General features: G+C 34.5%; 1 protein-coding gene and 1 long non-coding RNA gene across 3 annotated transcripts in view; both read left to right on the top strand.

Moving 5' to 3' along the window:
- The window catches only part of LOC110460630, a 6,502-nt gene extending 2,090 nt beyond the window's left edge, over positions 1-4,412 (top strand). For both annotated transcript variants that reach the window (XR_002464037.1, XR_002464038.1), the window contains exons 3-4: positions 3,209-3,251; positions 4,326-4,412. This is a non-coding gene — a long non-coding RNA (uncharacterized LOC110460630). The remainder of the gene's footprint in view (positions 1-3,208; positions 3,252-4,325) is intronic.
- Positions 4,413-7,804: 3,392 nt separating this feature from the next.
- LOC110460661 overlaps positions 7,805-13,601 on the top strand; it is a 15,534-nt gene continuing 9,737 nt past the window's right edge. Inside the window, exons 1-6 of the mRNA XM_021513700.1 lie at positions 7,805-7,871; positions 8,284-8,337; positions 8,731-8,804; positions 9,126-9,170; positions 9,522-9,578; positions 10,212-10,307. Of these exons, the coding sequence (XP_021369375.1) occupies positions 8,784-8,804; positions 9,126-9,170; positions 9,522-9,578; positions 10,212-10,307 (219 nt within the window). The 5' untranslated portion in view covers positions 7,805-7,871; positions 8,284-8,337; positions 8,731-8,783. The remainder of the gene's footprint in view (positions 7,872-8,283; positions 8,338-8,730; positions 8,805-9,125; positions 9,171-9,521; positions 9,579-10,211; positions 10,308-13,601) is intronic.

The following is a 13,601-nucleotide window of genomic DNA, read 5'->3' on the forward strand; positions in this document are numbered from 1 at the left end:
CCCCCCATCTATATTTGTAAATAGGGGGGAAACTATTGGCTAGCTCATTCCCCTTCCACTCAATGTATTAGCTCATAGGCAGGACCTCTATGCTAGCTGATTCGCCCCCTCCCTATATTAGTTCATAAGGAGGATATTAGCTAGATGATTCTTTCCCCTCTGTATTCGTTAATAGGGGAAACTATTGGCTAGCTGATTCATAGCCCTCTCTGTATTTGTCAATAGAGGGAAAATTATTGGCTAGCTGATTCTTTCCCCCAGCTGTATTTGTTCATAAGGGAGATACTATTGGCTAGCTGATGCTTTGCCCCTCTGTATCTGTCAAAAATCGGAAAACTATTGGCTACCTGATTCTTTACCCCTCTGTATTTGTTAATAGGGAGGGAACTATTGGCTAGCTGATTCTTTCCCCTCTCTATTTATTAATACTGGAGAACTAATTGGCTAGCTTATTCCTCTTCCCCTTCTTGTATTAGCTCATAGAGGGGAACTATTTGCTAGCTGATTCCCCTTCCCCTCCTTGTATTAGTTCATAAGAGGGATATTAGCTAGCTGATTCTTTCCCCCTGTGTATTATTAGTTCATATGTACTACTGGCTAGCTGATTCTTTTCCATTCTGTATTTATAAATAAGGGGGGGGGGGGGGACTTCTGGCTAGTTGATCCCCCCCCCCTCTGTATTTGTTAATAGGTGGAAAATATTGGCTAGCTGATTTTTTAGCCTCCTCTGTATTTGTCAGTAGAGGGGAAAATATTGGCTAGCTTGTTCTGTCCACCTCTATATTTGTAAATAGGGGGAAAACTTTTGGCTAGCAGATTCTTTCCTCCTCTCTATTTTTTAACTGTGGGAAACTATTGATTAACAGATTCTTCCCCCTCTGTATTTGTTAAAAGGAGGGAAACTATTTGCTTGCTCATTCCCCTTCCCCTCCCTGTATTAGTTCATAAGGGAGATATTATTGGCTAGTTGATACGTTTCCCCTCTGTATTTCTTAATAGGGGGGAAGTATTGGCTAGCTGATTCTTTCCCCTTCTGTATTTGTAAATAGAGAGGGGGAGGGGGCTTTCCCTGATACACCCCGCCCCTCCCCCTCTGTATTTGTTAATAGGTTAAAACTATTGGCTAGCTTGTTCTCTCCACCTCTGTATTTGTAAATAGGGGGGAAACTGGCTGGTTGGTTTTGTAAACGGCACCAACTACCACCCCGTTCCTCAACTGGATGACCAAGAGAACTAGGAGGGGCACTGTATACATCACCTCGACGCTGCCTTGTTTTTGATGGAGTAGAGGTGTGGCCCGATGGTGTGGACGGGTTTCGTGTCTTTTTCTAACCATGTCTACTTGGATTCTCGACCACTTCACTGAAAGTCATCTGCTGTTCCGTATTATGCCCAGTTGGCTCGACGTACAACTCCCCGTCTATAAATAGTCGGTCCCTGGCTAATTCCACTTTATGTCCACCTCTCTTGTAATGTTTTTTCATTGGGTACAGGCGTTTCTTCCTAACCTCAACTTCATTTTGAAATTGTTCGTTAATTCGAAAATGTGACCATCGCCGCAACTCCGGTCTATCTCCGACCAGCTCTAAGTCCTTTTGGTACACAAACACTGCCATAATTGGTCGCGGTTTTCTTCAAATCTATGCACATTAGTCAGGTCCACAAACTTGCTAATTTCTAACTCATTTTGAAGAAATTCTCGCAGTTTTTTACTCTGTATCTTCTCTATATATCTCTGCTACGCCATGAACAATTAAGTTTCGTTTCATAGACCTACACTGCAGGTCTTCTGGTCTTTTTCCCAGTTCCGACAGGGTCTCTGATGCCCTCATTAACACTATCTATGAACACTAATAATTTGCTTTACATGATTGTAATTGTTTCTTTAATATGTAAACATGTGTAGGTTTTTTTTCGGACTTTACCTCCAATTGTTCATAAATGTATTTATAGCGTTTGCACTTTTTTCAAAATCAATGTTCTTATCTTTAGTCTCCATCATGTCCTTTTCCAGTACTCTCTCAGTTTAAACATATTTTTTCAATATTGTCATATTTAGATACTTGCTTTTCAATCCAATCTGATATCATGTCCATCTTTCCTACGAGACCTAAACGTTTATTAAGAGTGACCTCTATTGTTGTTGGAGTATTAACACGTTAGTGTTCGATTTTGGTTGGTCCTCCGACATTAAACTTTTACGCAACTGTAATACTACAATGATAACCTATCGATAGCAATAATATTTCATAATATTTTGACAAAATGAGGAAAGACATGTTAGCTGATATATTTGTTTATGTAATACATGAATGATAATTTTAATTGTTTTTTTTTCAGATATTTTTTTCCAAAATTCGATTTTGTTCCCCAATCAAATGTATTAGAAGGCTGTCGGGGTTTGGGAGTCCCGGTGTCAGTTTCTTTACAACTTAGTGTCCTCATGCAAGAGGTCTCTCACTCTTTCATGTACTATATAAAATTATGGATACGTATGCTTTCATTAACTTGTTTTGGTAATATGTTAAGTACATATAGTTGAAAAAGGTAGAGAGAAGGATAGGTACATGGAAAGTTATAAGTGTTACATTCAAAACTAAGTAACACAACAATCTTATATAAGCTTATAAGAAATATCTACACTATGTGTAACGTTATAGTGCTTATTATATATATATATGAAGTATAACACACGGAGAGGAGAAAAGAAATAGGTTTCAGCTGTAAATGTTTGCACTTCCTAGTGTTATAAGTATAAATAAATACATTATCATTTATGTTTTTTTTATTTTACAATAAATTCCCCTTTATCGTGCCCTTCGTTTATCCGGAACACCCCGGATGTATCTCTGTCGTATGCTATCACAGTACTACATGTCACAAGAGTTGCACACAATAAAATAAGGAAGGAAGAAAACAAATCCGGTTGTATAGGTTACTTTCTAGTGCTATATTTATATATGTACCTAACTGATACTTGTATACATATGTAATTCCCCTGTATCGTGCTTCATGCTTTTTCGAAACCAACAGGAAGTATCATTGTCGTATGCTATTACAGTACGACGAGAAAATTTTAACTCTAACAGTTGAGATTTTGTTAGTGAAAAGAAGAAGAGGATTTGTTATCTATAAGACGAATTTGTTTATGCAATGAAATTGAAATACGATTGAGCTGTATCGCTGATAAGAGCTTTACATTTTGCAGATAATTAAGGAAGCAATGGCAATACAAAGCTGGACTAGCAAGGGTAAGTTTTGCATCCTATATACATGTTTGTTTTATTGTAATCACTTATTAATAATAATAATAATAATAATAACTTTAATTTTTGAGGATGAAATACATGGGTAGCCAAAGGCTAATCTTCCACATGGTCCTCTTGTTAGTAAAATACATGTGTTAGATACAATAATATATTTACGCAATCGATATATAAATAAACATGGTAAGCTTGCTAGTAAAATACATGTGCTAGTTAAACGTTACATATTTATTGATGCATTCGACTCATATAAGGTTATATCACAGTTATCTTAGTTAAGAGTATCACAAAATGCTTAAAGTTTCATGCAAAGGTATTTCATCAATTAAATGGCATGTGCCTAATATACATACACGCTAATAAATTCTGCGTACTCTAACGATAAGAAACAGAAAAAGAGAGAAAGAGTATTTCCTTTTAACAGCAGACCGTTTGTTTTTAAATAATTGATTTACCAATAAGTAGGCACAAAAATAATCATATATTGCAAGGATCATCATAGCAAATGCATAGTACATCCAAATGCATGTGTACATGTTTGCATATATTGTTGTATTGACAGTTCTAGATCATAACATTACGTTTTAATGCTGCTTGGAGACATTTCGATTGGAGGAGAATTCCTGTTATTTTTCACAGACGTCTGATTGCAATAGACAATTCATAAACAGCAAGATTTGTGTAGCTTCCAGTTTATCAAGCACTTGTTTCGTGCAAGTTATATGTCAAGGGTAAGGCACGGAATATTTTCCTGACCAGAAATGCTGACATATCTGTCTACTAGTGAAGGACTTTTACATAAGCTAGACACACTATATAAGACCCAAATGTCTTACAGGACTGCACACTGTCATTTCTAGTTTTTGAACACACTCCAAACATGCCTATACCTATAAGATATTGGCAAAGAATAACAACAGAATACATAGTTGAATCGAGAATTTCACAACAAAATACCAGAAAGCAGACATCAGTGCCCCGCAGATTTCCTCATTGTATATTTGCCACTCGCATAAATCCACGTTGTTATATGGTATTTTGTATATATATATATTTCAGATATCAGCAACAGACCTATTCAAGAAACAAAGCCACACGTTACGAATCCTACTAGGATTTTCCCTTATCCAACAATCATTCAAAATGAATGTGGTAAGACATGGTATTTTATTTTTATCTGTCACTCGAACCAACTGAGCTGCCTGGTCAACGGTAGTTACTTGGTTACTTGGCTATGCCGTGCCACAGGTATATGAACACGTAACTGTACTTACGAATATCGAAATGGACTTCTCAGTTAGTTTAAACATATTTATTGTAATATATATACAATGGGAGTTGGGCACAAGTTAAACAGCTCATATTAAGCCCTTCCCCTATGACATAATAATACAAATTTTCAAGATGGCGCATTATATGCATATTTAAATTGGCTTTAATTGAGAGAGAGGGTATAATAATTGCGTTTCCTGATGCATGTAGGATATGATTAATGCATTTTTATCTATTTTATAGGATGGGGATTAGATATTGACGAGTAGAGCAAAACGACCAATCTCCAAAATGTCTTTTTAGGTTCACGTTAGGTTGATTTCCCAATCATCTTTTACGAGGGATGCCAGGGTTGGGGTGTTCCGGGTTCATCCCTCTTACATCATGTAGCCCACGCAGGAGGCCTCTTACCCTTCGTTCTCTCTTCTCTCTTATTTCTTCATGCTACCAATCATTCAAACTTTCATTCTCATTCATTTCAATAATTTTATTATTTAATTTAACAAAATTGACTTTTAAATTACCTAAACGATTCTTTCTATTTATAAACAAATATAGCAGGTACATACATATTTATAAACACATGTTTACATGACAAAAATCCTGCTTTATTGATCTAGGACAGCTATTGTTTCCTCAAATTAAGATCAAATAAACCGTATAAATGTAACTGAAAATATGAGTATCCAAAATGTATGGGCCAGGATGAATAAAAGAGGACACATTGGAGCTTGTAAGCTCGAGATAGAGTATTGCATATTTTAGGTTTATAGACACATATGTAACGGATGCGTGCCTACAGTTTGTTTCCAAGTTCTACCCTGGAATCAGATACTGTTATAACAATTAAATCCCGACAATATATATACAAGATATTGGTCGTCTATCTGACTCAAATAATGATTACCTACCGATTCAAATATTTGGTCTTGGTTTGGTTTGTTTACAAGATACAAGAAACTTTATTTAACGTCGCATACAGGTAAACAAGGAACATTAGCTCTTGGAAGCTTTTATTGCAACAAACATATGTAAAATAACAATAACACATTATATTACAAGTAAATGGAGATAATCACATATATTAATAAAAATTAGTAACAATTTTCACAGAAAAAGGAAGTAGCATATGCCAGGTTTTTAAGTGATTGGGAGTCCCCTACTTACAAAGGCCCCCGGGATATGATCCTTTTGAAACAATGTAAATATAAAAGTAGTGTTAATATATGAACAGCATTAAATGTAATCACAGATCAGTAGTATTCAGAATAAGTAAATAAAGACATAGTTAATAGTGAATGAAATATTTGTATATCACACAAGAATTACAAAGACAGGTTTAAAACACTATGAAGTAGAATATACATACAATGCTAATATAGCAAAGAAAAAAAACTGACAGAATATACACTAATATAGTGTGAAATTAAAAAATGATACTGAAATCAATTAACAAAATTTAGCAATTTTGTCAAAATTTATATTTTTGAATTTTTGAATTAAAATACGAATAAGATGCTGCAAAAATGTAGAATATAATTAATACTTATGCGAAATGAAAGAAAACAACAATAGTATTGTACGATCCAAAATGTCAGGTGGCAGAGGTAACCAGGGCACAGTATGAAGTATCACTCTTTACAGATATTGCAAAGGCAGATGGGGCCATCTAAGGAGTGGACAAGCCTCCTGAATTCTTTGAAGTTTTCCACTTTTCGGAAGTCATTTGGGAGACTGTTCCACACCCGGGCGGCCTCAAAAGCAAACGATTTATGTCCATACTTGACAGTGTTGACCCAGGGCACCTCTGCAGTATTTTCGTTCCTGAAGGCATAATTAGACATCTTAATATGTACAAGGTTAAGAATTTATTCAGGGGACATAACAATTTTAAAAACCTCACAACCGTAATTCTTCAGACGCCTTACATGTAGCCTATCGCTGTTGGTAATACTGAGTAAGTGTCTGAAGGATGAGTTGTGATCATTATGTATCTTTTCTAACTAAAGTGCCATACTAAAGGACAGTAGTTAAAATTTGAAACAATAAAAGAATTATAAATTACAAGTTTACCTTGTTTGGTTAAAAAAACCTCTCAATTCGCTTTAAAATGGACAATTGCCTTGAGGCTTTACTACAAATTGCAGGGATATTATCTTCAAAGTTTAAAAATAAATCATAGTTCACACCTTAAATGTCGACAACACTGATTCGCCAACACCACATTTGTGTTTTACGTCGTATTAACAGCTATGGTCATTTAATAACATGTCAGGCTTTGGTGGTGGAGGAAAGCCGGAGTACACGGAGAAAAACCACCGACCTACGGTCAGTACCTGGCGACTGTCGAACCCGCGACCCAGTGGTAGAGGGCTAGTGAAAGCAGAATGTCAGACGCCTTAACCACTTGGCCACTGCAGCCCCGATTCAAATAACAATGTAACAATGTAAAATATTTACCGGGTGTAGTTTAGGCAATAGTGATTTGAGGCAATAGTTATTAGATGGGTAGTTACGATTCAAATAATTATTGCCTTAAATCACTTCTGCCTAAACTACACCCGGTAGATATTTTACATTTATTACAATATACTTCTAACACTGATATAGTCAATAAGGCAACCAAAGCTCTGTATCACAATATATCCGTCACCCTGTATCATCAGTAAATAGACCCTTACTGCGACATCCATGACTGTGTACACCCTTTACCGCGACATACCTTGAACAAGTCTCCATAGACACTATGAAATCTATGGTTTGGTAAACCCTGGTAAACCCTGTGTCTTGGTACCTGTCACATTGTATCTATCAACAGTACGTCGCCCTGTACTATGACACCCTATGACTTTCTACACTACCTAGTGATACAATTTATTTTGTCAACTAACTATAAAGTAGTACAGTGGAACCCTAACTTATGCAGCTAGGCCAAAACTTATTCAGCTTGGTCACTATTACATTTTTAGATGTGTTCTTTTCACTTCGACCGCCAGAGTAAGAAAACAAAAAATCTGATGAAACCTCTATTTGTATACCAAGCCATCTAATAAAATGCCTTCTTTTATTAGCCAATCAAAACTACTCTTACTTCCAAACCCCTAAACAATAGCGAAAGCAAGTCTATACTATAGATCGTTTATTCAACAATGTAATTAACAAAGAATTAACCACTTTACAGAATTGATAAAATTATAGAATGCCAAAATATCAAACATCACTGTGTTAGTAAAGCGGATAATTTTCTAATTTTAGATGCTGCTAAAACGACACCAGAACGGAACGCTTACGACGAAGAAGAATGGCAGAACAGTTTCTGCTTAACAGAACCAGGTATTTTGTTTAATGCACTCGAATCTCATTTCTCTTCTTACTTCAACGAAAAGAAAGAAAGCTAAGCGCCAGAGAAGTACTTGTTTGGTGTTGGGAACAACAGAGGGTACGAATTACGAAATGCCAGAATAATAGTTTTTTGGAAAAATATTTAACTCAATCGAAATGGCCTTCGCTAATAATTTTCGCAACATTATCTCACTCTCGTTTTATATACCACCGGATATTAGCACATGTATTGATAATTTCTTACGTGTAGTGTACCATTGAAACATTATGTTTTAGTCTGTTTCTCACATACTTGTTTAACACATGGCCATTTCGCTGATAAACATAGTTCTGATCATCAACAGCACCAAACGTTCAACACTCAAACAAATGTTAGCTGTTTTATCTATTTTTATCATTGAAGAATGGTTCTCCCGGATATGTTCACGGTTGGTTTGCATTTTTGCGGATAACAATGGTAATTATACGTCACCTTTATATTACTAAGTCTTAGCTGTATGTATCGGTGCAAAAGAACTATGCCTAACAGAACATACAAAATATACAGATGGGTGTTTATCAAAAAGTATTAGTAAGTTTTATTAAGTGTTGCTGCACTGTATGCCAAGTACGTCAACTAAGTAGCATAAACAAATGTATTTAAAGATATCTGTCTATTATTAAACATGTATGAAAACAGATTGTTTTGATATTTAAACGGTACAGACTATGAACAAAGAATAGTCCTTAAACCTGTCACTAATCCTGACTACAAATTTAGACCATACTGTCCGTGATTTAATAATCGAATAGTTTATACTCGTAGTGTATGTAACATTGGTTGTTGTATAATCGTTTTTAATTTCTGTAGGTGTACAACATTCCCAAGAAATCAAATATGTACAGAACAGAGATATACCCGAAATGTATTCGAAGCGTAAAAAGGTAATGCTTGATGCATGAAAAAACATATCAAATTATTTTCAACAGGTCACGGAAACTGCTTTCAGAAACTGAGTGTTTGATAATGTTTGGATTATTTGTGAAAAATATTAGTGTATTTTAAAAAACTTACTAGTTTTTTTTTACCAAGGTTTCAGTGTTATAAAAATATAATAATAAATAAATGATTAAGAATGAGCTCATTTATGTTACCGAGATTAAATGCATACTACAAATGCTGTTACATTCCCTATATGACTTGTGGAAGTCAAGACTACTTATTTATTTTGAATGTATGTCAATACACAATCATTGCCATTTAAGGGATCTGGACCGGCTTGGAACCTGTTTGGACTTGAATATTTGACGGTAATTGTAAACATGTGAAATCGTAGTCAGTGAATATTTTGTAATGAAAAATTTCGCGATTTGATAATTTGCTATACAGACAAACTAAAATATGTGTTTAAGAAATAGTTCAGAGTTAGTCAAATAACTTATTTTATGAGGTTATACATATTGGGTAACTTAGAAAAGGAGATGTTTGTATGCATTATTTGTATTGTTCATAAGTTGTTCATAAACTAATGGTATTTGATATTCTACGTAATATTTTGACGTAAGGAAAACATTAAAAATATTTTGAATTTGCATTTTGTGAAATGAAATTAAACTACAGCTTGAAACCGTTGTGTAACAATAATGTGTTTGGTATTACAGATTTTCGTCCTGTTGTTTATGGCGCCGGAAAAGATATGTTCAGTAGAAGTAAAACGTGTAAGTAACCGGAATCATACACATTGATTGGTTAATTAGTTTGAAAGCTGATTGGTTTATCATTCATTCATTCATTCATTCAAAAACGTCACAGGAACAAAGTTGACTGGGTTCGAAGTCCAGGTAGAAACCCAAACAAAGTTAAAATTTCATTGAATTTGTCTTTGTCCAGTTGGCATTCATATTGCCTATGAATGCCAAATGAAAGCAGTTAAATGCTTAAATATATCCTTTATGTCCATTTAAATTTCATCAGTGATACCCAAAATCAACAGAATAGTAACAGTGAACATTATAAAGGCGATACATTGGCCAGGTTATGCCATTCTTTGTCACATACAAGAGACAAGAGTTATGTTTGTGGCGTTGGTTAATACTACATATATATTGTATTCAGTTTATTAGAGCTATTTCTTTGCCATTTAACTAAAAGATACACAAGAATGTGTGCACTGATATATCCAAGAGAATTCTGAATTAGTGGGTAATGGTTATAAAAAACGACTGTAACGCCAGCGTGAAATCGGTTACTTATTTAATATTGAGCTAGCCCGATATTGAATAAGTAACCAACTACACGTTAGTAAACGATGGTATATGGAAACAATGTAATCATTATTTTATCTGTGACAGGCATCCATTGCGATCCAAACCTCACCTTGTCTAATACATTGGACCAGCGAGCTGTACTTCAAGGGTAGACTGCAGTCGTGCTACTCAAAAAAACAAGTAAGTCGTTCACAACAACAAAACATTCTTACTCTAAATCTAAATGAGACAAATCCCCATAAAATCCCGTACAATAAGTTTTGTTAAACTTCTACTGCTGCAAATAATTGTGTTCCCAACCTTTCCAACCACAATTAGTGTCGTCGGGTGCGCCAGGAACAGAGTCAAGTTGGCCACCCTCGCTGTGTTTTCAGGATTTGTCATTAACAATTTTCTCAGCACATGGATTGATAACATGATGAGGCCACGCAGATGGACTCGAGTTTTTATCCACGTGCAGGTAGCATAGTATCGACTGGCCAACTTGACTGCCATCTTAATCCCCAATCTTTATATAATGATTTATTAAAGACAGACTATTTGCTTACGCGGAGAATGATAAATGAGTTTATAAACAATTCACTGTCGTTGGCCGCCTTGCACCTACACTTACACTGCCATTGGAGCAAATTGATCTGACCAATTAGATATGCTTCGAATGAGTTTACTTCATATGTAAATAACGATGTCTACACAAAGTGATATTGGGAATCCCTACACCACTGCCGAAAATGTGACTAAGCATTAGACACTATTATTCCCGTTATTACCATAACTTTGAAAGCAAATCACATCTTAAAATATAACCATTTGCGGGGCTTTTTTGAAAATAATAAAAATTACATAAGTATAATATCACACCAACAGTGTTCTTAGTGTGAAAATACAAAGTAACTAGATCGAGATTCGAACATAGAACTTCAGATTGCTATAACCGGCTGGGTTACCTGGTCAACGACTGTGTTCTGGCTCTACTGTGTCACAGTCATTTATCTCCAAAACGAAAGTAGGTGGGGTTACTGTGTATACCAAAACTGTAGTTCGTGGTTCAGGGACACCTGTTTGATCAATGTTAGAGTTAAAAAACATTTTCAATTTTTGTAAGGAGATCATTTGCGTAGTTTAGTTACTCTAATGACTAGTATATTAAGAGTTTCGCTGTTATTAGTAACACTTGCTATGGGTATCGAACAGGGCAAAGAATGATAACTTGAACAAACAATATGACAAGGACATTTATGTAAGATTATATTTATCACATAACATTCATGATTTGAAAAAAAAGCTTCAAACACGATTATGTGTTCTCAGCTGACTCTGTATAGTTAAAACCAAAGTACTCCGATCATAGGATTGTCGTTCCGCGCAGTGCAAAATAGATATTTTGATAGCAGTTGTACATGCAACGAACATAATGATAACAAAAACACATTTAAATTCATTTAAAATAACAGTAAAGATATCATGTGGTATATAGTAAATGAAAGAAGTACCTTTAATGGCGTAGAATATGTTCCCACGGATTTGACCAATCGCAGCATCTTTAGGTTTTATTACACATATGCAATACCATATTTATGGCATGGCTGTATGGCATAGTTAAATGAGTCAGTTATGTGATAATTTCACGTTATAATGGTAGGGGTCACACATTTTGTGCTTAAAATAACAATACTGATCGAAGTCTATACATATAACTGTCGAAACAAAACAAAAATCTGCAATGTTCACGAGTTTACATGGCAATTATATGAGATGAAAGATGTGTAGACAAATGTGCTTTTGAAAAATATATATCTATATTTAAACATTTTATCATTATTTTTTTTTATTTTTGTATCTTTTTATTAATTCTTCATTTATTTGTCCTCTTATATTTATTTTGATAAAATTTAAAGATGTACACCTCTGAGATCTCAAAAAATTCCTGTATTAAACTTTTTTTCTTAAATGGATGTTTGGAAAAAGGAGTTCATGACATAGAAGAAAATGCAAAAAAACCACTATATGTCCATGTGCTCGTTTTTGTGCTATGATCGGTCAAAGATACCAATTTAACTCAACATGTGATTTTAGGTGATTTTTGGGGTTTTGACTATTTGCAGAACAAATTCATACAATTTCTTACAAGTGTGTTGTCCGATATGTATGAATGTTTGTAGAATTGATGAAAAATATTATTTTCTTTTCAATTATGGAAGTAACATTTCCTAATCTTATTCTTTAACTCAGAAAGCCGATTTTAGTTATCCCTACCCCCTATTTTTTAATGAAATAATACTTTTTTTTACCAATTGTTTGCAGATTAAACGCTTGATAGAAAAGTTCTACTATTAAACTTTTTTTTGTATTTAATGAATTAAAAGAAAATGCGTTTTTCTTCCTAAAACATCGACAAAAATGGGGGGTCCGTGTGCTTCCTTTTTTGTCCCATTATCATTTATGTTATTTTTTGCTTTAGTTACACTAAATGTGTAAAAAATAAATATCAATAATGTATAATTTTCCAGTTTGTTGCATATTATTTTTATCATATTAAACATTATAAAGTTGAACAGCAAAATTGAACCTGCTACAATTAAAAGTGGCGACACAATGACAATTTAAGTGGTCAATCTAGTGTCAAAAAGGTGATTTTTTGCCTTTTTTGAAGCGCAAGAAATACACATTGATACACATTTTCAAAATGGCCGCCGAATTGGTAATTTTTGGATGCTGTGTACAGCATTCATAACGGTCCTCGCCAAGCCTGGACAATCAAAACCAAACAACAGACTTTCTTCTTCCGCGGAAGATCTTTAAATGCTGTGTTGATTATTTCATGGGATGATTATTGCTATAAAATGGTGAAATACATATGCAAATGTTCAATAAATCAAAGAATAAATGTTTAAAATTTACGAAAAGGCGAGTTTTTTCAGTGAGCATCATGAACTATATCAATCTCAGATTACTACGCTTTTTGGACCGAATAATTTCTTCACAAAAAAAACCCCAACACTTTATCTCCTTCCGCGAAAGATCTTAAGATAATGTGTTCATTATTTCATGATATGATCAATGCTATAATATGGGTGAATATATCTGTATATTTACATTTGCATGGCATTGTCACTATATAGCCTCTTTGAGAACTGTGTCGTTGATGGGACTTTAATTACCATGCCGCACGAGACATAATTACCATGCCGCACGAGACACAATTCTTAGCGTATTAATTACAACACTGACCGGAACTACAATATCCAATGTAAATAGACATGACGGCTGCTGAAATATCGCTGGGCATTGTGAGATTTGATAATGATTAATGTCATTGTAAACTTATGTGCAAAATAAAAAATAAAATAAAAAACACTTTTATTACAACGAAAACAAGACCAAGGTCTGCAATATCGTACAAAATGCACATCGGTTGAAATCACCAATGCCGGCAATGGAAACAATTTTAACGCTCATGCAATTTATCAGAAA

Source organism: Mizuhopecten yessoensis, unplaced genomic scaffold (genome assembly GCF_002113885.1).
Source record: "Mizuhopecten yessoensis strain PY_sf001 unplaced genomic scaffold, ASM211388v2 scaffold10447, whole genome shotgun sequence".
Classification (NCBI taxonomy): domain Eukaryota; kingdom Metazoa; phylum Mollusca; class Bivalvia; order Pectinida; family Pectinidae; genus Mizuhopecten; species Mizuhopecten yessoensis.